Genomic DNA, 26,640 nt, shown 5'->3' on the forward strand with positions numbered 1-26,640 from the left:
CAAAAGGCATTCGATAAGGTGCCACATAAAAGGTTATTACACAAGATTAGGGCTCATGGGGTTGGGGGTAATATAGTAGCATGGATAGAGGATTGGTTAACGGACAGAAAACAGAGTAGGGATAAATGGACCTTTTTCAGGTTGGCAGGTGGTATCTAGTGGGGTGCCGCATGGATCAGTGTTGGGGCCGCGGCTATTTACAATCTATCTTAATGACCTAGATGAAGGGACCGAGTGTAATGTATCCAAGTTTGCTGATGATACAAAGGTAGGTGAGAAAGTAAGCTGTGAGGAGCCTTTGGACCTTCTGACAATCACCTTAAATCTGTGTCCTCTGGTTCTCGAGCCTTCCGCCAATGGGAACCGTTTCCCTCATTCGACTCTGTCCAGACCCCCTCATGATTTTGAACACCTCCATCTAATCTCCTCTCAACCTTCTCATACGACAGTCCCGCCATCCCAGGAATCAATCTCGTGAACCTTTGTTGCACTCCCTCTATGGCAAGTATATCCTTCCTTAGGTAAGGAGACCAAAATTGTACACAGTACTCCAGGTGTGGTCTCACCAAGGCCCTATATAATTGGAGGCAGCATTGGTGGTACCTCTCCAGTGCACCTCAAAGCACTGGAGAGGTACCACCAATGCCGCCTCCGCAAGATCCTGCACATTCATTGGCAGGATAGACGCACCAACATCAGCGTTCTCGCTCAGGCCAACATCCCCAGCATCGAAGCTTTGACCACGCTTCATCAGCTCCGATGGACGGGTCACATTGTCCGCATACCCGATACGAGACTCCCAAAACAAGCGCTCTACTCGGAGCTCCGGCACGGCAAGACAGCCCCAGGTGGGCAGAGGAAACTCTTCAAGGACACCCTCAAAGCCTCCTTGAAAAAGTGTAACATCCCCACTGACACCTGGGAATCCCTGGCCCAAGACCGCACAAAGTGGAGAAGCATCCGGGAAGGCGCCGAACACCTCGAGTCTCTTCACCGGGAGCAAGCGGAAGCCAAGCGGAAGGAGCGAACGTCAACCCAAGCACCCCACCCACCCGCCCCTTCAACCACCGTCTGCCCAACCTGTAACAGAGACTGTAGGTCCCGCATTGGACTCATCAGTCACCTGAGAACTCATTTTTAATATGTAAGCAAGTCATCCTCGGTTCCGAGGGACTGCCTAAGAAGAAGATATAATTGGAGTAAGACTACTTTACTCCTGTACTCAAATCCTCTTGTAATGAAGGCCAGCATACCATTTGCCTTCTTAACCGCCTTTCACGACCACCGGACATCCCAAAGCGCTTTACAGCCAATGAAGTACTTTTGAAGTGTAGTCACTGTTGTAATGTGGGAAACGCGGCAGCCAAATTGCGCACAGCAAGCTCCCACAAACAGCAATGTGATAATGACCAGATAATCTGTGTTTTCATCATGTTGATTGAGGGATAAATATTGGGCTCAAAACACCGGGGATAACATCTTCGAAATAGCACCACGGGATCTTTTACGTCCACCTGAGGGGGCAGACGGGGGCCTCGGTTTAACGTCTCATCCGTAGGATGGTACCACCGACACTGCAGCACTCCTTCATTACTGCACCTCCGACAGTGCGGCGCTCCCTCAGTACTGCCCCTGCGACAGTGTGGCGCTCCCTCAGTACTGCCCCTCCGACAGTGCAGCGCTCCCTCAGTACTGCCCCTCCGACAGTGCAGCGCTCCCTCAGTACTGCCCCTGCGACAGTGCGGCGCTCCCTCAGTACTGCCCCTGCGACAGTGCGGCACTCCCTCAGTACTGCCCCTCCGACAGTGCACTGCTCCCTCAGTACTGCCCCTCCGACAGTACAGCGCACCCTCAGTACTGCCCCTCCGACAGTGCGGCGCTCCCTCAGTACTGCCCCTCCGACAGTGCGGCGCTCCCTCAGTACTGCCCCTCCGACAGTGCGGCGCTCCCTCAGTACTGCCCCTCCGACAGTGCTGCGCTCCCTCAGTACTGCCCCTCCGACAGTGCGGCGGTCCCTCAGTACTGCCCCTCCGACAGTGCGGCGCTCCCTCAGTACTGCCCCTCCGACAGTGCGGCGCTCCCTCAGTACTGCCCCTCCGACAGTGCTGCGCTCCCTCAGTACTGCCCCTCCGACAGTGCGGCGGTCCCTCAGTACTGCCCCTCCGACAGTGCGGCGCTCCCTCAGTACTGCCCCTCCGGCAGTGCGGCGCTCCCTCAGCACTGCCCCTCCGACAGTGCAGCGCTCCCTCAGTACTGCCCCTCTGACAGTGCGGCGCTCCCTCAGCACTGCCCCTCCGACAGTGCGGCGCTCCCTCAGTACTGCCCCTCCGACAGTGCAGCGCTCCCTCAGTACTGCCCCTCTGACTGTTCAGTGCTCCTTCAGTACTGCCCCTCCGACAGTGCAGCGCTCCCTCAGTACTGCCCCTCTGACAGTTCAGTGCTCCTTCAGTACTGCCCCTCTGACAGTGCGGCGCTCCCTCAGTACTGCCCCTCTGACAGTGCGGCGCTCCCTCAGCACTGCCCCTCCGACAGTGCGGCGCTCCCTCAGTACTGCCCCTCTGACAGTACAGCGCTCCCTTAGTACTGCCCCTCTGACAGTGCGGCGCTCCCTCAGTACTGCCCCTCCGACAGTGCGGCGCTCCCTCAGTACTGCTCCTCCGACAGTGCGGCGCTCCCTCAGTACTGCCCCTCCGACAGTGCTGCGCTCCCTCAGTACTGCCCCTCCAACAGTGCGGCGGTCCCTCAGTACTGCCCCTCCGACAGTGCGGCGCTCCCTCAGTACTCCCCCTCCGGCAGTGCGGCGCTCCCTCAGCACTGCCCCTCCGACAGTGCAGCGCTCCCTCAGTACTGCCCCTCTGACAGTGCGGCGCTCCCTCAGCACTGCCCCTCCGACAGTGCGGCGCTCCCTCAGTACTGCCCCTCCGACAGTGCAGCGCTCCCTCAGTACTGCCCCTCTGACTGTTCAGTGCTCCTTCAGTACTGCCCCTCCGACAGTGCAGCGCTCCCTCAGTACTGCCCCTCTGACTGTTCAGTGCTCCTTCAGTACTGCCCCTCCGACAGTGCAGCGCTCCCTCAGTACTGCCCCTCTGACAGTTCAGTGCTCCTTCAGTACTGCCCCTCTGACAGTGCGGCGCTCCCTCAGTACTGCCCCTTCGACAGTGCGGCGCTCCCTCAGTACTGCCCCTCTGACAGCGCGGCACTCCCTCAGCACCGCACTGGAGGGTCAGCCTCGCTTTATATGCTCAAGTCCCTGGAGCGGGATTTGAACCCACAACCTTCTGACTCTGCTATCCACTGAGCCACAGCTGACTCCAGTCTTTTACACAGTTTCATCATAACTTCCTTGCTTTTGCACTCTAAGCCTCTCCTAAAGCAGGGGAGTTATGATGAATTGTTAAACAGTTTTTTTTGCAGAGTGACCAAGGCTGTCTGACAGAAAGCAGAGTTGGAATAAACGGGTCATTTTCTGAGTGGCAGGCAGTAACTAGTGGGGTAGCGCAAGGATCGGTCCAAGGACCCCAGCTGTTCACAATATTATATTAATGATCTGGACGAGGGAATTGGATGTAATATCTCCAAATTTGCAGACGACACAAAGCTGGGTGGGAGGGTATGCTGTGAGGAGGATGTCGTGAAACTCCAGTACAATTTGGACAGGTTGGGTGATTGGGCAGAAACATGGCAAATGCACTATAATGTGGATAAATGTGAGGTTATCCACTTTGGTGGCAAAAACAGGAAGGCAGATTATTTTTTGAATGGCAATAGATTGGGAGAAGGGGAAGTGCAAAGAGACCTGGGTGTTCTTGTGCACCAGTCGCTGAAGGTAAGCATGCAGGTGCAGCAGGCGGTTAAGAAGGCAAATGGTATGTTGGCCTTCGTAGCAAGAAGGTTCGAGTACAGGAACAAGGATGTCTTGCTGCAGTTGCACAGGGCCTTGGTGAGACCGCACCTTGAGTATTGTGTGCAGTTTTAGTCGCCTTATCTGAGGAAGGACGTTCTTGCCATGGAAGGAGTGCAGCAAAGATTCACCAGGCTGATACCTGGGATGGTAGGAATGACATATGAGGAGCGTTTGTGTCGATTGGGCTTATACTCACTGGAGTTTAGAAGAATGAGAGGGGATCTCATTGAAACTTATAAAATTCTAACAGGACTAGACAGTCTAGATGGAGGAAGGATGTTTCTGATGGCCGGGGAGTCCAGAACCAGGGGTCATAGTCTAAGGGGTAAGCCATTTGGGACTGAAATGAGGAGGAATTTCTTCACCCAGAGAGTGGTGAACCTGTGGAATTCTCTGCCACAGAAGGTGGTGGAGGCCAGTTCATTAAATATATTCAAGAAGGAGTTAGATATATTTCTTAAGGCTAAAGGGATCAAGGGATATGGGGAGAAAACAGGGACAGGGTACCAAGTTTGGATGATCAGCCATGATCTCATTGAATGGCGGAGCGGGCTCGAGGGGCTGAATGGCCTACTCCTGCTCCTGTCTTCTATGTTTCTTTCTTGAAATAATGCCATGGGATCTTTTACATCCACCTGAGAGAGCAGACAGGACCTCAGTTTAATGTCTCATCCGAAAGACGGCACCTCCGGCAGTGCAGCACTCCCACAGCACTGACTGGAGTGTCAGCCTGGATTTTGGTGCTCAAGTCTCTGGAGTGGGACTTGAACCCACAACCTTCTGACTCAGTGGCGAGAGTGCTGCCCACTTTTTTTTTTATAACTATACTTTATTGAACATGAAGAAGATTTACAACATCTTGATCTTTTCATTGTATGATACAAATCAATTCCGCCACCACATTTTAACATCAAAACCTAAAGTTTAATTTGTCACCTGTAACATATATTAATCAATTTTACTTTAAAAATTGGTTGTAAAATACTATCCTTAAATTCCTTTCTGAATAAAACATCCACAGAGCCTTATAATGATCTTTTAGCTTATATTTAAAAAACTCTTTTAGATTGATTCTCCTCCCCTTAAAAAACAGAGCATTCCTTCTTTGCACAATCACGAATCTAGCCAAACTGAACATTAAATTAATTGCCGCTCCGTTAGACTCGGGCAGACTCTCCTGCAATCCCCATCTCAAAATTGAGTCCCACGGGATGCCCATTCTCGCTCTTCGGTCCCCACCCAGCAAAAAAACTTCACACAACTGTCGAACATAGTGCTTAAAGTCACTTAACTGCGGACATAACACCAGTAAATGGGACAGAGTCTCATCCTGTGTCCCACACATTGGGCAAGTTGCCGCCTCCACTCGCCCAATCTTGCACAAGACCGTCATGGTAAAAATCCAGTTATGAGCCAATTTGAAATCCAGTTCAATCCATTCTGGGCATTTAAAATTCGCCCACACTCCCTTCCAAATCCTGTTGAAGTCCAGCTGTGGGTATATACTCTGCCAAAACTCCTGACCAGCAGGTGTCTTGAATCTCCATTCTCTGAATACCTCATAGAAATCTCGAGTATTACAGATGTCAAATTGAACTAACTCTCCCCCTTTCTCCAGTACAAAGCTTGGAAAAGCAGGACGCATTTTACTTCCTTTGGAGATTTCCGCATTTATTTCTTCCATCCAATCCTGTGGCATTGCCCTCACAATCTTCTCATACATAATTCCTATTGCTTTTTCCTCTACCTCCTGATCCTCCTCCCACACCATGTCCCTCATTATCGCTTCCGGCAACCAACCTGGAATCACCTCGTATAATACATCTTTCACTGATATAATCCCAGCTTTTATAAAAGCTTGATTAAATAAAACCTCTCCTTCGATGTTGACCCAGCTGTTCAAAAATAAGGGCTGTTCTAAAAATTCCTCAGCCCCCTTGGGCATAAACTGCACACTTTTTAAAAATTGAGCCCAAGTCTCTACAGCCCCCTTATAAAACCTAGGGAGAAGTTTAATCGATTTCAAAAACATATTATTGTATTCCATATACAATATCCCCTGCCCTCCTATCCCACTTCGTTTGAAAAAATGCTCAAAACAACTCTTCCAAAAACTTGCATTTGACTTCTGAAGAAATCTCTTCACCTATTTGATTCTAAAGGATTTTTTCTTCATATCAATATCTGGGAAATTGAGTCCTCCCTGATTTCTCTGTCCAATGATGGTATTGTAATTCACCAAGGCTGGTTTCCCTTCCCATAAAAACCTCACACAAGCCTCTCAGTTGGACTTTTCCACCCACTCAGGAATATCCTCCACCGTCAATAAGTATCATAGCTTAGATAGCAGGAGGGCAGACACCACTGTCGCTCTTCCTTGCACTTTCAACCACCTTCTTTCCCATCTTCCCAAAATCTTTTTAATTTTCATAACCTTCAGTTCCCAATTTAATTGATCCACTTCTTCCCTGTCTTTCTTGCATCCCATATGCACCCCCAGAACTTCCAAAACCTCCACCACCTTAAAGGGACATTCCCCCAACCATTCCCCCCTGCCACCAGGCATTGGGAGTTACTATAATTCACTCTGGCTCCTGAAGCTGTACAATATTCCTCCACTACATCCATAGCTTTCCTCACTGACTCCCCATTTCTCAATGTTAAGGTTGTGCCATCTGCATATTGGTGTATCACCGACACCAGCCCAGAACTGGGGACCACAATCCCAACTACACCTTGTTTCTTTCGCATCATGTAACCTAATGGTTCTGCTACCAATGTGTACAACAATGGGGACAGGGGACAACCCTGTCTCACTGATCTCTGTATCGGAAAATACTTGGATAAAAAACCATTACATTTAACACAGCTAAATATGTTTGAATAAAAAATCCTTATCCACTGAATGAAATTTTCCTTGAAATCAAATGCTTCCAAAACCTTCAATAAAAACTCATGAGAGACCCTATCAAAGGCTTTCTCTTGATCTATCTTTAATACATACGCCTCCCTCCCACTCTCTTCCATGAGCTCTATCGCATCTCGGATTGAGACCACAGAGTCTGCGATGTCCCGGCCAATGACTCCATAGGACTGAGAGGGCCAAACTATCTCCGGTAAAACCTCCTTCAAACGATTTGCCAAGATCTTATAATCCACATTTAATAGTGTGATGGGCCTCCAATTCTTCAGATCCCGTCTATCCCCTTTATTTTTATAAGCTAAGCTTATGATACCTCTCCTCATTGATGGGGCCAGGCTTCCCTCAATTTTAATTTCCTTAAAAACTTCTAAGAGCAATGGACTTAAAATCTCGAAAAATTCCTTATAAAATTCTGCACAGTCCATCAGACCCTGGGCTTTCCCCCCGCCTTCATTCCACTTATTGCTATTTTTATTTCCGCTAATCCTTCTTCTTTATCACACATGCTTCTCTCATCCTCCTTTAAACCCTTTTCAATAAAAGCAGTAACCTTCTCCATCTCCAAATTGGAAATGTCTTCTTTTGTATATAGCTCAGCTGCTAGTCGCCTCCAAAATCTCCTCACTTTCATGAATGATCTTCTCCCCAACCTTCAACTCCTCAATTAACGATAATCTCTGTTGCAGCTTCTCTTGCTCTAGAAAATATCTAGTGCATCTTTTGCCCTCCGATGCATCTCTAGCCTTTGCACGGAGAATGGCCCCCTTACATTTTTCAGCTTGCAATAATTCCCACTCTTCCTTTAGCACCCGGAACTTAGTCTCAGCTCCCTTATCCCCTCCGTCAACTGCTTTACAGACATCCATAAACCTTTTGTTTATATTCTCTTCTCGATGCCAGTTAGCTGCCGCCCTCTTTTTCCCATAACGTACCGAAAAAACTTCTACCTCATATTTGAAATTATCCCACCAAACTCTTCTTTCTTTCAAGTACAAAAGTTCCTTCTGAGCATTCTTTATTATATTTATAATCCCTTCTTTATAAGCACATTCCTTCAGGTATTGATTGTTTAAAATCCACACCCCTGAACCGATCTTAACTCTGCTGTTCCTAATTCTAAGAACCAAAGCCGAGTGATCACTAAAAAATACTTTTTTATAATAAATCTCTATCGCCTCCGAACTTAACCCTTCCCGCATTAATACAAAATCTATTCGGCTCTGTTTTAAAACATCACCCACCCAACCTGCTCTGGAGAACTCCCTTTTTATGGGGTTCCGGTCCCTCCATAAGTCTCTCAAATTTAAATTTGCCATCATTTTTATAATCATCCCTCTGGAGTTATCCTCTTTAACGGTCATCTGGGCTGAAATGTCCATCCAAGATAAAAAATACATTAAAATCCCCCACTATACAAGGATTTTCCACCTCTGCCACTTCAGTGAATAACCCCCGAAAAAACTCGCGACACTTGCAATGGTCGTTCGGTACATAGATATTAAAATGATCGCAATTAAATCCCTCCAATTTTACCCTTAGCTGTAAAAATCTCCCCTCAGTGTCCTTGTCCACCAAGGCAATGTTCTCTTCTATGGACGGACTCACCAAAACAGCCACCCCTCTATGGTTATTGTTTGCACAACTTGCAAACACCTCTCCCTTCCAAACCTTCTGAACTCTTTCTAGAATATCTTCATCCCAAAAGGTTTCTTGCAGACACAAGTCCATGCCTTTAAAACCCTGCAACAACTGTTGCAATTTCTTCTCACCCCTCAGTCCGTTCACAATGATCGAGACCAATGTAATCATGGCTCCAAAGAAGGGAAGTATGCCCAATAATCTCCCCATCATTTAATCTCTGGCTCTTCCCTCCTCTCATGCTCCTTCTCAACTTTTCGGGCAGCTGTTGCTTTTTCCTGCAGCCTCCGGCTCTTTTTCCCCTCCTGTTTGACCCCTCCCTGCTGTTTCAGCCTCTTCCTTGCCTTAACTTTGGGCCCAGGAGCTGCCCTTTCTCCCTCCTTCTGCCCCTCACTAACCTTTCCCTTTCCACATGATGCCACCCCATCCCCGACTTCCATGTCTCTGTCCCCCTCTAATTCCTCACACTCAAGCTCTTCTGCAACCCCCTGTGCCTGCTCCCCGTCAGATACATAATCCTGCTCCCTGTCAGTTACTTCATCTCCCATAGAGAGTCTTCCTGCTATCGCAGTTTCTCCCACTGTGCTGCCCCCTTCGACCACATCTCTACCTCTGACCCTTGCACCTTGTTGCCTCACTCCATGGGACAATGGCACACCTAAATTGTTCCCTTCTGATGTCTCTATCTCGCCGATCCCATTCTGCTGTCCCTTTAAGGCACCTGCCTCTTGCACCCTCTCCCCGCCCTGCCCCCTCCCGCTCACCAAAATATCCGACTCCCCGCCTTTCCCCGGAGTACCCACATCCACCACACACCCTGCTCCCGCCTCCTCTCCCCCCGCAGACACCAGACTCCCCAGGGGGAGCCGAACTGCACTAAGACTCGAGTCTGCACTTGACCCTTGCTGCCCGCTGCTGTCTTTATTCTCCTCCATAGCACTCGCAATGTTTTCCGGCATCTCCATCTCGATCTCCGCTCCGCTCCAACCTCTGCCTCTTCCTGTGCTCCTTTTTCCTTCATTTTACTGGCTGTGTCCTCCGACTGCACCGCACCTCCGGCCGTTCCACACTCCTCTCCTGCTCCTTCTCCCATCTCATCACTCATTTCGCTCCCTTCTGCCACACACTCACAGTGGGCGGGGCCTTTACGACACACCCCACAGCTCTCCGCCTTGCAGCTCCGCGCGATATGTCCCGACTCACCGAAATTGTAACAATACAAATCAGGACAGTTTCTCATGAGATGGTCATGTCCCAGACGATAGTAACACACCTTTACTTGGTTATCGTGCAGCACACGAAAGTACTGTACTCCTTCCAGTGTCTCGAACTTCATACTGTAAGGCAAAGACCTCACCCCCTCTGGAAACCGCACCTTTACATACCAGGTTCCGTCTGCTACCCGTGTTCCCGGATAGTACCTCCTCTTTATTTCGGAACAGATTTTAATGTCCCACAACTCCAACTTTTTGCTCAGCACTTCGTCCTCGATGTATACAGGCAAGTTCAAAAATGAAACCATCACCTCCTTTGAATATAGCAGTCACCTCCAAAAATTTCTCCCCAACTTTCAGACTGAGCAGCAGTTTTTCCACCTCCTCACGGCCACTGACCGTCACCTCAAATCCCACATTTGGTTTTGGTCGGCAGGCAAAACAGCTTCCCTCACCACAGTCCTCATGAACCACCTGGATTATATCCCAGGCTTGAATCTTCTTATCTTCACATTGCACCACCACCGTATTTTCTTTACCAAACCTCCTGAGGTCCCGGCCCAAATCTTTGGACCTTTTTTTCCCCCTTCCCACCACAGTTTTTTCCCTAATAAAATTCCTCTCGGGAATATTGTCCTCTGAGGGGCCCGGCACTCCGGACCCCTCAGCAGCCATCTGGCTGTTTTTTGTGGGCCAAAAAGGCCCTAAAACCTGAAAACAAAACCCCAAAACCCTTCACCAACTTTTTACAAAACTTCCTCCAACACCCAGCTGCAATTAGGCACCAGTCACACCTGGCTCACTCCTAGCCCCTCCAACCTAGAGTGTGCTACCCACTGAGCCCCAGCTGGCACAAGGGAGAGAGTACAAGAAAAGATTAGTGGGTAATGTAAAAGGGAACCCAAAAATCTTTTATAAACATCTGAAAAGTAAAAGGATAGTTAAAGGAATGGTGGGGCTGATTAGGGACCAAATAGGAGCTCATCATACGGAGGCAGAGGGCGTGGCTGAGGTACTGAATGAGTACATAGCATCTGTCTTCACAAAAGAAGAGGATGAAGTTAATGTCGCAGTAGAGGAGGGGGGAGTAGAGAAATTGGATAAAAATGGATAGAAAGGAGGTGCTAAATAGGTTGTCATCACTCAAAGTTAACAAGTCACCCAGTCCAGGTGGATGCATCCTAGATTGCAGAGGGAAGCTAGGGTGGAGATAGCAGAAGCTCCGACCACAATCTTTCACTCTCCCTCAGATATATGGGAGTGGTGACAGAGGACTGGAGGATTGCAAATGTTACACCCTGTTTAAAAAAAGGGAAGAGGGATAAACCTGATAACTACAGGCCAATCAGTTTAATGTCAGTGGTGTAGGTGGGCATCCTTTACCTGGTTTACGGTAATTTACCTGGTCAGGCAGCCTTTGCTACTGCACGGTGACCAATTCCAATCAGCGGTTTTGAATCGCTAAACCCGCCCCCCCCCGCCTCCAGTTCTGACTGGAGGAACTTATAATTAATGATATATTAAAAACGGACAAATAGTCTGGATGCAAGAAAGTCAAATTTTATTAAAACTAAAGAAACTACACCACACGATCAAAGTAATCACGGTAAAATTGCTTAACAGAGGAAGGCAGACGGCAAAAACGAGGGATAAATGGCTACAATGTTAACTTTACAATCTTAGCAACATTTCCCTTAAATTACCACCCCTTTACTTCTCACTAGATTGTCTTGCTAGTGGGTCAGAAGCCTTGCTCACCTGCAGTCCAAAGAGTAAAAGAGACAAAAAAGGGGGCAGAGGACTTCCTGGGCTTAATCTTTATACCCTGGGAGTCCCTGCTGTTTTCGCGCCGAAAAGGTCCGTGCGCAATTTCGTGCCGAAAAGTCTGAATACACAAGAGAAGGGCTTTTAACTTCCTCCATTCATACATGGAGACATCACATAGTAGAGTCAATTTCAGTGAATGGATGTGTGTTAACAACCCATTCTGCTTGCCGTCCGATGATTGGCTGATTCAAATGGGCCATTCCCCAGTGTAAACAAGCAGCTTGTAGGTTACCGGACCCGCCCAATACCACAGGGTGACTGACAGCTCGGGCTCCATTCAAACTTACTACAGGGCAGCGCTGAGCTTTTCATATGCTAACAGCCTGTCTGTCCTTTTCTGCTGCCTTTTAAAATTCTGTTTCCATGAGGTCTGTTCAGCCATTTTTATGCCCTGGGCAATTTAAACAGTCCAAAACTCAAGAGTACATCTTTTAATAAAATGTACAATCTTAAAGTGTGCGATTTTCACAAAGTTCTTTGATTCCAGTGTCCAAGTGCTGCCTAGCTTACGAGCTTTTTAACGCAGCCTTTTGTGGTTCTGGGTATGTTTTAAAACATTGTCCAACCCAGAGACAATTTAAATCACACAAGTCTTCGTCCACGATGTGGATTAATATTCCCCGATCTTCGGGGGCTGAGGGGATTTTGCGATCCCTACAGTGGTGGGTGAACGACTAGAGACCATTGTCAAGGACAAATTTAATTCTCACTTGGAGAAGCATGGATTAATAAGGGGCAGCCAGTATGGATTTGTTAAAGGTAAATCATGTCTGATTATCCTGATTGAGTTCTCTGATGAAGTAACAGAGGGTTGATGAAGGTAGTGCAGCAGATGTTGTATATATGGACTTTCAAAAGGCATTTGATAAAATACCATATGAGACTTACTCTGAAAATAGCAGCAGAGGGAATTAAAGGGCTGATGGTAATTTGGGTATATAATTGGCTAAGGGAGAGGAGGCAGTGAGCAGTGCTGAGGGATGTTTTTCTGACTGGAGGGATGTATGCAGTGGGCTCCCCCAGGGGTCGGGATTAGGACCATTGCTTTTCTTGTTATATATAACTGACCTGGACTTGGGTATAGGTGAACAATTTCAAAGTTTACGGATGATACTATTTACGATGTTGCCAAGTTTTGTGAGTGTAGTAGTAGCAGACTTCAGAAGGACAGAGACAGACTGTGAAATGAGCAGACACAAGGCAGATGACATTAAATGAGGATAAGTGTGAAGTGATGCACTTTGGGAGAAACAACAGGGAGAGGCCACATAATCTAAATGGGACTATTTTGAGGGGGTGCAAGAGCAGAGGGACCTGGGGGCCCATATTCACAAGTCTTTGAAAGTGCCACGGCAAGTTGGTGAGGCGGTTCAGAAAGCGTATGGGATACTTGGCTTTGTAAATAGGGCCATTGAATACAAAAACAAGGAAGTTACACTAAACCTTTACAAATCACTAGTTAGGAACATAGGACAGGAGGAGGCCATTCAGCCCCTCGAGCCTGTTCCACCATTCAATGGGATCATGGCTGATCTGTGACCTAACTCCATACACCCGCCTTTGGCCCATATCCCTCAATACCTTTGGTTAACAAAACCTATCAATCTCAGATTGAAAATGAACAATTGATCGAGCATCAATTGCTGTTTGCGGAAGAGAGTTCCAAACTTCTACCACCCTTTGTGTAGAAGTGTTTCCTAATTTCACTCCTGAAAGGTCTGGCTCTAATTTTTAGACCCTGCCCCCAGTCCTAGAATCCCCAACCAGCAGAAATAGTTTCTCTCTATCTACCCTATCTGTTCCCCTTAATATCCTGAAAACTTCGATCAGATGACCCCTTAACTTTCTAAATTCCAGGGAATACAACCCTAATTTGTGTAATCCCTCCTCGTAACTTAACCCTTGAAGTCCGGGTATCATTCTGGTAAACCTACGCTGCACTCCCTCCAAGGCCAATATATCCTTCCTAAGGTGTGATGCCCAGAACTGCTCACAGTGCTCCAGGTGTGGTCTAACCAGGGTTTTGTACAGCTGCAGGGTTTTGGCCTCAGCTGGAGTCTTGTGTACAGTTCTGGGCACCACACTTTAGGAAGGATGTCAAGGCCTTGGAGAGGATGCAGAGGAGGTTGACCAGGATGGTACCAGGGATGAGGGACTTCAGTTATGTGGAGAGACTGGAGAAGCTGGGATTGTTCCCCTTAGAGCAGAGAAGGTTAAGAGGAGACCTAATAGAGGTGTTCAAAATGATGAGGGGTTTTGATCGAGCAAGTAGGGAGAAACTGTTCACTCTGGCAAGTGGGTCGGTAACCAAAGGTCACAGATTTAAAATAGTTACTAAAAGAACTATAGGTGAAATGAGGAGAATTGTTTTCGTACAGAGGGTTGTTCAGATCTGGAACGCACCATCTGAAAGGATGCTGGAATCAGGTTCCACAGGAATTTTCAAACAGTAATTGGACGAGTCCTTGAAGAGGACTAGTTTGCAGAGTTCTGGGGATAAAGCTGGGGAGTGGGACTAAATTGGACAGCTCTTTCAAAGACACGATGGGCACAGACACGATGGGCCGAATCACCTCCTTCTGTGCTGTTAGATTCTATGATCAGTGTGAAGTCGCTGGTGTGTCAGCAGGTTGGATGACTGAGTGAATCCCTTCCCACACACGGAGCAGGTGAGCGGTCTCTCCCCAGTGTGAACTCGCTGATGTGTCAGCAGGTGGGATGACTGAGTGAATCCCTTCCCACACACGGAGCAGGTGAACGGTCTCTCCCCAGTGTGAACTCGCTGATGTAGCAGCAGGTGGTATGAATTAGCGAATCCCTTCCCACACACGGAGCAGGTGAACGGCCTCTCCCCAGTGTGTCGGTGTTGGTGTTTCTTGAGCTCCCCGGAGCTTTTAAAACTCTTCCCACACTCAGAACATTGAAAGAGTCTCTCCCCAGTGTGAACTCGCTGGTGTCCCTTCAGCTCCCCGGAGCTTTTAAAGCTCTTCCCACAGTCAGAACATTTAAAGGGCCTCTCGTCAGTGTGAACGCGCTGATGTATCAGCAGGTTGGATGACTGAGTGAATCCCTTCCCACACACGGAGCAGGTGAACGGTCTCTCCCCAGTGTGAACTCGCTGATGTAGCAGCAGGTGGGATGAATGAGCGAATCCCTTCCCACACACGGAGCAGGTGAATGGACTCTCCCCAGTGTGAACTCGCTGATGTACCAGCAGGTGGGATGAATGAGCGAATCCCTTCCCACACACAGAGCATCTGAACGGCCTCTCCCCCGTGTGTAGGTGTTGGTGTCTCTTGAGCTCCCCGGAGCTTTTAAAACTCTTCCCACACTCAGAACATTGAAAGAGTCTCTCCCCAGTGTGAACTCGCTGGTGTCCCTTCAGCTCCCCGGAGCTTTTAAAGCTCTTCCCACAGTCAGAACATTTAAAGGGCCTCTCGTCAGTGTGAACTCGCTGATGTGTCAGCAGGTTGGATGACTGAGTGAATCCCTTCCCACACACAGAGCAGGTGAACGGCCTCTCCCCAGTGTGTAGGAGCCAGTGTCTCTTCAGATAATGAGCGCTTTTAAAGCTCTTCCCACAGTCAGAACATGGAAATGGTCTCTCATCAGTGTGGACAAGTTGGTGCTGCTTTAGTTCCCTGGGGTTTTTAAAACTCTTCCCACAGTCAGGACACTGAAATGGTCTCTCCCCAGTGTGAACTCCCTGGTGTGTTTGCAGGTGGGATGAACAAACAAATCCCTTTCCACACACGGAGCAGGTGAACAGACTGTCCCTGGTGTGACTGTGCCGTTGAACTTCCAATGCTGACGGGGAACTGAAGCCCTTCCCGCCGTCCCCACCTTTACCCGGTTTCTCCCTGGTGTGACGGTGCACGTGTCTCACCAGGTCAAGCGATCGGCTGAATCCGCGTCCACACACTGAACACGTGTGCGGTTTGTCTGCGTTGCGATCCCTGCTCTCTCCTTCCATGTGCAAAGGCCGATGATATTCAGGTCCTGATGAATCCAGCGACTCTGTCAGATCTTGACGTGATGTTTGGTCTGAGCTTCCCGCCTGTGACTGCTCCACTTCTATAACCCTGTAAATTGAGATCAGAAAAGGATCAGAGGCAAACTGTTGTTTAATTTTCCCCTTTCCGAACCTAGGGGCAGTGAAGCTGATTTTCAGGCCCCAGGTTGGTTGAAAGGATCAGCAGTAAAGGCGGCTGTAATGCACACAAGCCCCCGCGCTCCAGAAAGCACTCTGTTGACTCCGAGTCCCGCGCATGTGCTCATGGCCCCCGCGCTCTCCTTCCTGCTCTACAATCGCCCGTCCCGATCGGTCCGCAACACGCATGCTCAGCACACAAAACCCCGCGGTTGGAACATCGGGCGTGCATGCGGAGCCGCAACATCTGGTACGTGTGAGCGGCTCAGGTGGGGGCGAGTCGGTGTTTCGCCTCAGCCACAGGGAGGTGTGTATGCGCAGGACGACCCAACATTCTTCCCGTCAGCAATCACTCCCTCATTTCTTTAATAAAAACAGAAAATGCTGGAAATACTCAGCAGGTCAGGCAGCATCTGTGGAGAGAGAAACAGAGTTGACGTTTCAGGTCGATGACCTTTCGTCAGAACTGCTTGCTCTTTAGTGTCAGCCGGTGGCTCAGTGGGCAGCACTCGCGCCTCTGAGTCAGAAAGTTGTGGGTTCATAGTCCCACTCCAGAGACTTGAGCACAAAAATCCAGGCTGACACTCCAGTGCAGTGCTGAGGGAGTGCGGCACTGTCGGAGGTGCCGTCTTTCAGATGAGATGTTAAATTGAGGTCCTGTTTGCTCTCTCAGGTGGATGTAAAAGATCCCATGGCATTATTTCAGGAAAGAAAGACTTGCATTTAGATAGTGCCACCAGATATCCTAAAGTGCTTTACAGCCAATGAAGTACTACAATGAAGTAGTCACTGTTGTAATGTGGGAAAGAGCAGGGGAATTATCCCCAGTGTCCTAGCCAATGTTTATCCCTCAATCACCATAAAAAAATGATAGATTATCTGGTCATTATCACATTGCTGTCTGTGGGAGCTTGCTGTGCGCTAATTTACTGCCACATTTCCTACATTACAACAGTGACTACACTGCAAAAGTACTTCATTAGCTGTAAAGTACTTTGGGACGTCTGGTGGTGGTGAAAGGCGCTATATAAATGCAAGTCTTTCTTCCTTCACTGGTCTCACCAGCAACCTCTTCTGGCGGTTGCTGGATTGACAGCCGAGAGTCCGCGCATGCGCACAGGGAGCGGCAGTTTGGGCCGAGTCCGGCACAGCGACCCCTCCCGGTCACCAAGGGTAATGACCGCGCATGCCCAGAGGAGACCAACCCCCCTCCCCCACTCGGAGCTGCACCTGCGCACTCGGATCCTGCCGGACGGAGTCGGCGCGGGGCCATTCCGGGGAAAGGCCTTGGTGTCGGTTCCAGAGTCGCGATCGGTGACGCGAAGTGAGTTTTCTCCGCTCCGATTGGGTGGAGAATGGCGCGGGGTGGATCGGGAGAGAATCGAGAGAAATAGAAAAACCAGAGAGTCTGCGAGGCTCTGGACCGAGCGGCGGCACTTGGACGGTGCACGTGATCTCCTCGGGGACACGTCACCCGGGCCCGCAGCCTGATTGACGGCAGCTTCCCACCAATAGGGAGCGAGCGGGGCGAGGCTGGAGGAGCGAGCCGGCGGCGGGTCCTCCAACCAATCGGGGAGCCCGAGGGGCGGGACTAGCGCCGGCTGATTGTCTGATCCGCAGGGCAGCGAGTTTCTCCAGTCCCTTGTTCAGGGCCCGGGGCGGCTGTGGGCCTTTATTCCCCGCATTGGGCACAAGGCTCTTTGGCTCAGGCACAGGGTGACGTCGCACTGAAACTTTCCGCTCTCCTTTACAAAGATGGCTCTTTGTCTCAGGCACAGGGTGACGTCGCACTGAAACTTTCTGTCCTCCTTTACAAAGGTGGCTCTTTGTCTCAGGCATAGGGTGACGTCGCACTGGAACTTTCCGCTCTCCTTTACAAAGATGGCTCTTTGTCTCAGGCACAGGGTGACATCGCACTGAAACTTTCCGTCCTCCTTTACAAAGATGGCTGCCGTTAACCTGGGCCTGTAAGGGGAAGAAATCCCCACAACTGCAAACACGGGATCTTCAGGTTATTATTCGGGGGCTTGCCTCCTGCACGAGTTGTTTATGAAGCCTCCCCACCCACCTACCGGTCCATTACTCCCTCCGTCGCGATTCTTACCCGCTGCACCATCGCCCTCCCGGCTTCAGCTCCTCTCCATCTCCAGTAACGCACTGCGCATGCTCAATATACCGGCACCTCCCGCGCCTGCGCACTGGGCTCTTGTAGTCTGGGTGCGGCACGTGGTCCACTGCAGGGAATGCTGGGTAAAAGACCAGATTAGTGAATGGAACATGATTTACTGTGATCAGATTGAGGACTGAACCATGTTCATTCTAGTAGTCATGGTTTGTTTCTGCTGATCTTAATAACCCCTGTATCTGCGCTGGAGATTAATATTCTGTTTAAATAGTGAATAAATAAAGCTCGAGGAACAGCACCTCATCTTTCGATTCGGCACTTTACAGCCTTCTGGACTCAACATTGAGTTCAACAATTTCAGACTTTAACCCTTACTCCCATTTTTCATGCTGTATGATTTTGCCATTCCCCATTTGCAACATTTTCCAAGACTCGGTTTCACAGCCACATCTCTTTCCTCAGCACCTGTCTCCAGTTCCAACTTATTCCACGTGGATTCCAACTGAACTTCCACCCTTCGTGTTTCAGATCCACCCAGGATAACTTTCCTGCCTCTTACCTTAGCAATATCTGTTACATCTCCAGCTTTTTCCAGTTCTGATGAAGGGTCCCAGACCTGAAACGTTAACTCTGTTTCTCTCTCCACGGATCCTGCCTGGCCTGCTGAGTATTTCCAGCATTTTCTGTTGTTATTTCAGTGAATAAATAAGCTTTGTTTCAAACACACTGTGTGTCAAATATTTGATTTCTCCATGATAAGAGAAGACGAATTGATGTTCTGTTCCAGACTGTTTAATTTTTGGGCCTTTTCTTACTCGAGATTATTTCCATTCTCATCTCGTTCGCCTTCTACCACATCAAACCCCAAGCTTGATCCGTTTGAGTACACGACTTGTGGGTGTCATAGAATGAACTGTAGTCATAGAGTCATAGAGTTATACAGCACGGAAAGAGGCCCTTCGGCCCATCGCGTCGGTGCCGGCCATCAAGCCCTGTCTAACCTAATCCCATTTTCCAGCGTTTGGTCCGTAGCCTTGTATGCTCTGGCATTTCAAGTGCTCATCCAAATGCTTCTTGACTGTTGTGAGGGTTTCTGCCTCCACCATCCTTTCAGACAGTGAGTTCCAGATTCCAACCACCCTCTGGGTGAAAAATTTCTTCCTCAAATCCCCTCTAAACCTCCTGCCCCTTACCTTGAATCTATGCCCCCTTGTTATTGACCCCTCTACTAAGGGAAAAAGCTCCTTTCTATCTACCCTATCTATGCCCCTCATAATTTTGTACACCTCAATCAGGTCCCCCCTCAGCCTTCTCTGCTCCAAGGAAAACAACCCCAGCCTGTCCAGTCTCTCTTCATAGCTGAAGCGCTCCAGCCCAGGTAACATCCTGGTGAATCTCCTCTGCACCCTCTCCAAAGCAATCACATCCTTCCTATAGTGTGGCGACCAGAACTGCACACAGTATTCCAGCTGTGGCCTAACTAGCGTTTTATACAGCTCCATCATAACCTCCCTGCTCTTATATTCTATGCCTCGGCTAATGAAGGCAAGTATCCCATATGCCTTTTTAACCACCTTATCCACCTGTTCTGCTGCCTTCAGGGATCTATGTACATGCACACCAAGGTCCCTCTGACCCTCCGCCTTACCTAGGGTCTTAACATTCATTGTGTATTCCCTTGCCTTGTTAGTCCCTCCAAAGTGCATCACCTCACACTTTTCAGGGTTAAATTCCATTTGCCACTGTTCCGCCCATCTGACCAACCCATCTATATCGTCCTGCAGACTGAGACTACCCTCCTCGCTATTTAGCACCTGATGCGCTATCAATAACTCAAAAGACTGAGATTAAGCGAGTAATTAACAGGCTTTTATTAACAAGAGAATGAAGGTGTGCCTCGAGTGGTCGACCGGTCCAGAATACAAAGGGGCTGCGGAGCAGTCACCTTTACACCAGGATTTGTGGGAGGAGTCAGCCGAGGCATGTACAGGCATGTACACAGTGGAATACAAACAGTGGTTTACCACCCCACCAATTTTCGTGTCATCTGCAAACTTACTTATCATACCTTTTACATTCACATCCAAATCATTAATGTAGACCACAAACAGCAAGGGACCTGTAAAGTCTGTGGTTTGTGCAGTTAATTACGACACAGACTTCAGGAGTAACATACAACAGGACTTTACTATTCGAAGGTCAGGGCGAATCTGCCCAATAAAACCTGCCACAGCACTTATATACCGGTGTGGTCACTGTCGGTATTACAGTATACAGAAGCCAAACAAGTAGTGCCACACCTAAAGTAGTTCTCTTAAAGGTGAACGGTTACATACAATAGTTCTCTTAAAGGTAGACGGTTACACACACTACAATCCTCCCTTTTTAGCTTACAACATACTGATTTCCCATTAAACATACATTATAACATATATACAACTTTATGCAAGACAGTTCACAGATTCAGTCTCTCTGGAGGTTTCCAGACTCTGTCCGGATAACGCCTCAGTGGTGTCGTCATTCCCGGCGGGGTAGTAGGTGCTTCTGGCAAAGTCGATTCGGCTTGAAAGACAGTCTCAGGTTCCTCTGATTCCAGTATTACCAGATCGGAGGTAGGTGTTCTGGGTATCTCTGTTTCAACAGTAACCGGGTAAGGTGGTGAAGTAGGCTGGCCATTTGTGGCTGACCCTATGATCTGGTCAACATGGCGCCTTATTATACTGTCCCCAAGGTCCACCGTATACATCAACGGGCCTAGCCTTTTTCCAATAGTTCCAGGCTGCCATTTCTCGGTACGGTAGTCCCGGGCCAAAACTTGTTGACCTATCTGAAAAGATCTAGTGGCCCTTTCATTCATGCCCTGGAATTGCCGGTTCTCTACGTCCCTTCTGACGTTTGGCTTGAGCAAATCCAGCCGGCATCTTAGTCGTCTATTAAAAAACATCATGGCGGGAGTTTGATTTGTGACCGCATGTGTTGCATTCCTGTACGCCAACAAGAAGCTATCCACCTTATGTTGTAAGTTAATGTCTTCATTACCCATGGCCTTTATGGCCTTCTTGAAGGTCTGGACAAACCTTTCAGCCAATCCATTGGAGGCGGGATGGTATGGGGCTGACGTGTAGTGCTTAACCCCATTGCTCTTTAAGAATTTCTTGAATTCTTCGGACACAAATTGCGGTCCATTATCAGAACAGATCTGTTCCGGCAGGCCATTCCTAGCAAACATAGTCCTTAACACTGTGATGGTTTTTTCTGTGGTGGTGGTGGTCATCTTTATTACCTCCGGCCACTTGGAGTGTGCATCCACCGCTATTAGGAACATTGAGTCCATAAATGGACCAGCAAAGTCGATGTGTACCCTTTGCCAAGGAGATGAGGGCCACTCCCATGGATGCAGAGGAGCCTGTGGTGGCGCGTTCTGAACCTTCTGACATCCTAGGCAGTTCTTAGTGATTTCTTCGATGTCTCCATCAATGCCTGGCCACCATACAAACGCTCTTGCTAGGTTCTTCATCTTCACTCCACCCAGATGTCCCTCGTGCAGCTCCTTTAACACCTTCTTTTGAAGTTTGGGTGGAATCACCACTCTAGATCCACACATCAGGGTTCCTCGACACACTGACAGCTGTTCTTTCCTCTGTGAAAATGCTTGCAGCATTGATTCGCCCTGTGCTGGCCATCCCTCCACCGTTAAATCATAGACTCGTGAAAGAGTCGGGTCATTTCTTGTTTCATTTTCGATCATCGAATTTGTTATTGGTAGACACTCCACTATGGATGAGTGGAACATCTCTACCGGGTCCAATGTAGTCGCTTCTTCTACTATCGGCAATGGCAAGCGCGATAACCCATCAGCATTTCCATGCTGTTTGGACCTTTTGTATTCAATGTCATATTGGTGTGCCCCAAGTAACACGGACCACCTTTGTAACCTTTGTGCTGTCATGGTGGAAACGGCCTTGTTTGGGTTGAATATGGACACCAACGGCTGGTGGTCTGTCAGTAATGTGAACTTCTTACCTTGCAGGTAATGATTGAATTTCTTCACGCCCCACACAAGGCTGAGGGCCTCCCTATCTATTTGAGCATAATTTCGCTCCGCGGAGGTCAATGATCGGGACGCGAATGCCACTGGCCTTTCCGAGCCATTTGGTAACTTGTGTGAAAGTACTGCTCCAATTCCATAAGGGGAAGCATCACAAGCTAGACGAAGGGGTAACGTTGGGTTGAAATGAGCCAACACTTCTTCAGAGGTAATCAACTCCTTGCTTCTGCGAAAAGCCTTTTTACATTCCTCACTCCACTTCCATGGTATTTCATTCCGCAACAGAGCATTCAGCGGATGCAGCACCGTGGATAGATTTGGCAGAAACTTGTGATAATAATTAATCAACCCCAAGAATGATCTTAACTGTGATACGTTTTCTGGAGCGGGGGCCTTCACGACAGCTTCTATCTTGTCAGGTGACTTGTGCAGCCCCTCTCGGTCAATGACATGACCGCAGTACGAGATCCGTTTTTGGAAAAACTCACACTTCTTGCGATTGACTCGAAGGCCATATTCCTTCAACCTGGTGAGCACCAGTTTCAAATTTGTGAGGTGTTCTTCCTCGTCTTCTCCCGTAATCAGGATATCGTCTAAGTAGCACTGCGTGCTTGGAATTCCTTGTAATACCTGCTCCATGGCCCTCTGCCAAATTGCTGGAGCCGAAGCTACCCCAAAAACCAGTCTATTATAACGATACAAGCCTCTGTGTGTGTTGATGGTGAGGTACTGGCGTGACTCTTCCTCGACTTCCATTTGTAAGTATGCCTGAGCCAGGTCTATCTTGGTGAAGTGTTTCCCTCCAGCTAACGAAGCAAAGATATCTTCGATCCGCGGAAGCGGGTATTGTACCGTGTGCAGCACCGGATTCACTGTGATCTTGAAGTCTCCGCAGATGCGGACCTTCCCTGGTCCCCCTGGCTTATTACTTGAAGACTTCATGACGGGAACAATGGGCGTGGCCCACTCACTCCAGTCCACTTTTGACAGTACCCCTGATCGTTCAAGTTCTTCCAGTTCTGCCTCCACAGCTGGTCGTATGGCGTAAGGGACCGATCTGGCTTTGAAAAATTTTGGGCTTGCATGTTCTGCAATCTTAACCTTTGCTTTAATTCCTCGCAGTGTTCCCAGTCCTTGGTGGAATACCTCTTTAGCTTCGTCCAATATTCTGGACAACCGTTCAGGTTTGACCTCTTCCTTTCCGGAATCCACCGTCACGGTGTTTAGTGAATGCCAGTCTATCTTTATTTTCCGGATCCACTCCCATCTCAGAAGTGGTGGACCTCCCTCAGGCAACACATACAGGTCCATCCTTTGGTGATCTTTATCCTTGTATCTCACCTTGACTTCTATCTTTCCGATGGGGTATACTTTGTGCCCCGTGTATATCTGCAGTACTAGTTCCGTATCCCGCAGTGGAATATGCTTGAATAACTTTTTATAGTCATGCTTATTCATGACCGTCAGCGCCGATCCGGTGTCCACTTCCATTTTCACTTGGACTTTTGCAATCTGTAGTGTGATCCAGATAGTTTGTCGGTCAGCTTCGTTACTCACATTGTGAATTCTCAGACTATCCAGTCCTTTGCAGTTGGAGTGTGAGTCCGACTTCTGTTCCTCCGGACTCTTCCTAGTCACCTCCTGTACCTTTCTGTACCACTTTTGTGGTGACTCATTATTGTTGGTCTTCTTTCCTGACCGGCATACCTTAGCTATGTGACCGAGCTTGCCACATTTCCTACATTCTTGGTTTTTAAACCAGCATTGGTTCTGGTCGTGTGTTGTCTTCCCACAACGATAGCATTTCGTTGTACCCGAAGTAATTTGTTGCACCGAGTGCCGCTGCCTTTAGCTGCATTTCCGCAGTTCCTTTCACTGCGGCTTCGTTTGATGCTGCGATAAGGAGAGCCTTATCAAGTGTAAGATCGTTCTCTTCGAGCAGTCGTTTTTGTGTTTCTTCCTTCAACATTCCGCACACGAATTTGTCTCTCAGTGCCTCTTCCAGGTTGTCCCTAAATGGACAGTCTTTCGCTAGCCTACGCAGTTCAATCAGGTACTCCGCGTTGCTTTCCTCTTTCCATTGCGTTCTCGCATAAAATTTTGATCGTTCCACTAACATCAGTGGTTCGGGGTTAAAATGATCCTTCAGGACCGCAACAATATTCGTGAAAGACTGATCCGCCGGTTTAGCTGGTGATAGAAGATGCTTCAATAACCCGAATGTGTTCGCAGCCATTGTGTTAAGTAAGGTTAAAGCTTTTTCATCATTTGCTATTTTATTAGCCTTACAATGTATCTCAATGCGTTCCACGTACGTGGCCCAGTCTTCTATCTCAGAATTAAAATCGTTGATGTTACCACGCTTAGGCATCTTCCTCTCCTTGGGAACAATACAAGTATTTCTTTAAATTATTATTTTTTTCTAAGATGGCGGTTTCCCGCTCTTATTTCCTCTCCCCGCCCACTTCAATGGCGGTTTCCCGCTTCTGTCTTCTTCCCCGCCTAATGGCGGCTTCCCGCGTTTCTTCCCTGGCGGGAGGGGTACACTTTCCCCACGGGCGACGGCCGCTGGCTTTCAGGTTCACAGCCTGCGCGTCGGCTTCAAGGCTTTCCCCTTTTTTTTTTCCTGGCAGGGCAACCGGCTCTGGGTACCCCGTTGACGGCGAACAGGTTCAGCCGCTGGGCTGGCTCTCGCACAGTTCCCCTTGCTCGGCTCTGTCTGTCTCTCCCGCTCGCTCGGCTCTACCGGCGCTGGGTACACCCCGTTGACGGAGGACAGTTCAGCCGCTGGACTGGCTCTCGCGCTGTCTCTCTTGGTCGGCTCTGCCTCTCCCGCTTGCTCGGCTCCCAATCGCGCCTCCCAGCCCTCTCGCAGTCCGGTGCTTCCCTCCCCGGCTGCGGCTGAGTTTCTCTCTTCCCGCGCCTACGCTCCCGGTCGCAGCGCTTCGTGGCTTCGGTCACTGCCCGGCTTTTCCCCGCCGGTCGCGGACTAGCTGTCTCACGACGCCGTTGGACCCGACTTTTTTTTTATTGTCCGGCTCCTTCCCCCCTCGACCGTGGTCGAGTGCACAGCCCTTATCCTCCGGCTATTCTTTTCACTTTCCCTTACTCACAGTCACCGTGGCCGCCTTGCTTCTTGCTGATCGGCTCACTCCGCACCGTGGCAGAAGGGACAGTCAGTGCCTGTTGCTGATGGAAGTTTTTGTCGCTAAAGTCTTCCTCCTTTCTATTGCTGCAGCCTCGAGGTTTTCTCCCAGCAGAACGACGAGGGCGGTTGCCTCTTTTCGACGCTCTTTAGTTGCTTTGGAAGTATTGTTGCCGCAGGGTACGATCGGACTCGTCGCCACTGTAAAGTCTGTGGTTTGTGCAGTTAATTACGACACAGACTCCAGGAGTAACATACAACAGGACTTTACTATTCGAAGGTCAGGGCGAATCTGCCCAATAAAACCTGCCACAGCACTTATATACCGGTGTGGTCACTGTCGGTACTACAGTATACAGAAGCCAAACAAGTAGTGCCACACCTAAAGTAGTTCTCTTAAAGGTGAACGGTTACATACAATAGTTCTCTTAAAGGTAGACGGGTACATACACTACAGGACCCAGCACCGATCCCTGCGGTACCCCACTGGACACAGGCTTCCAGTCACAAAAACAACCTTCGACCATCACCCTCTGCCTTCTGCCACTAAGCCACATCCACTGCACTACCCTCATCCACACACCTAGTCACCCCCTCAAAAAAATTCAATCAAATTAGTCAGACATGATCTTCCATTGACAAAGCCATGCTGACTATCCCTGATTAATTCTTGCCTCTCCAAGTGGAGACTAATTTTGTCCCTCAGAATTTTTTCCAATAATTTCCCTACCACTGATGTTAGGCTCACTGGCCTGTAGTTCACTGGTTTATCCCTACTACCCTTCTTGAATAATGGTACTAGATTAGCTGTTCTCCAGTCCTCTGGCACATCCCCTGTGGCCAGAGAGGTTCTGAAAATTTGTGTTAGAGCCCCTGCAATCTCCTCTTTTGCCTCACACAGCAGCCTGGGATACATCTCATCCGGGCCTGGGGATTTATCCACTTTTAAGCCTGCTAGAACCGCCAATACCTCCTCCCTCTCGATGCTAATATGTTCGAGTATATCACAGTCCCCCTGCCCTATTTCTATGTTTACATCGTCCTTCTCCATAGTGAAAACAGATGCAAAAAATTCATTTAGAACCCCACCTACATCTTCCGGCTCCACACACAGATTGCCACTTTGGTCCCTAATGGGCCCTACTCTTTCCCTAGTTATCCTCTTACCCTTAATATACATAAAACACCTTAGGATTTTCCTTTATTTTGCTCGCCAGTGTTATTTCATGGCCCCTCCTCGCTCTCCTAATTTCTTTTTTAAGTATCCCCCTGCACTTTTTATACTCCTCTAGGGCTTCCTCTGTCTTTAGCCTTTTGTATCTGCCAAAAGCCCTCCTTTTTTTCCTAATCCATTCCCGTATATCCCTTGACATCCAAGGTTCCCTGGGGTTTTTGGACCCACCCTTGACCTTTACAGGGCCATGTTGCCATTGTACGATCTCAATTTCCCTTCTGAAAGACTCCCATTGCTTCGATGCGGATTTTCCTACAAGTAGCTGATCCCAGTCCACTTTGGCCAGATCCTGCCTTATCCTATTAAAATCGGCCTTCCCCCAATTTAGAACCTTTATTTCCGGTCCATCTCTGTCCTTTTCCATGACTACCTTAAATCTCACTGAATTATGGTCACTGTCACCAAAGTGCTCTCCTACTAACACTTCTTCCA

At 48.8% G+C, this 26,640-nt stretch overlaps 1 protein-coding gene across 6 annotated transcripts in view; it reads right to left on the reverse strand.

Moving 5' to 3' along the window:
• Positions 1-13,642: 13,642 nt before the first annotated feature.
• Positions 13,643-26,640, reverse strand: part of LOC147084201 (uncharacterized) — a 270,376-nt gene continuing 257,378 nt past the window's right edge. For 5 of the 6 annotated variants that reach the window (XM_085979459.1, XM_085979457.1, XM_085979461.1 and 2 more), the window contains exons 3-4: positions 17,761-17,902; positions 13,643-15,588 (exon numbers count right to left, since the gene is read on the reverse strand). In XM_085979459.1, the coding sequence (XP_085835585.1) occupies positions 14,094-15,479 (1,386 nt within the window). In that variant the 5' untranslated portion in view covers positions 15,480-15,588; positions 17,761-17,902 and the 3' untranslated portion in view covers positions 13,643-14,093. Of the gene's footprint in view, positions 15,589-17,409; positions 17,903-26,640 lie in introns of those variants that run through there. The other variant, XR_015075841.1, reaches the window with a different exon arrangement.

Source organism: Somniosus microcephalus, unplaced genomic scaffold (assembly GCF_052327205.1).
Source record: "Somniosus microcephalus isolate GS21.2 unplaced genomic scaffold, FLI_Smic_1.0 unresolved_chr9, whole genome shotgun sequence".
In the NCBI taxonomy this organism is placed as follows: domain Eukaryota; kingdom Metazoa; phylum Chordata; class Chondrichthyes; order Squaliformes; family Somniosidae; genus Somniosus; species Somniosus microcephalus.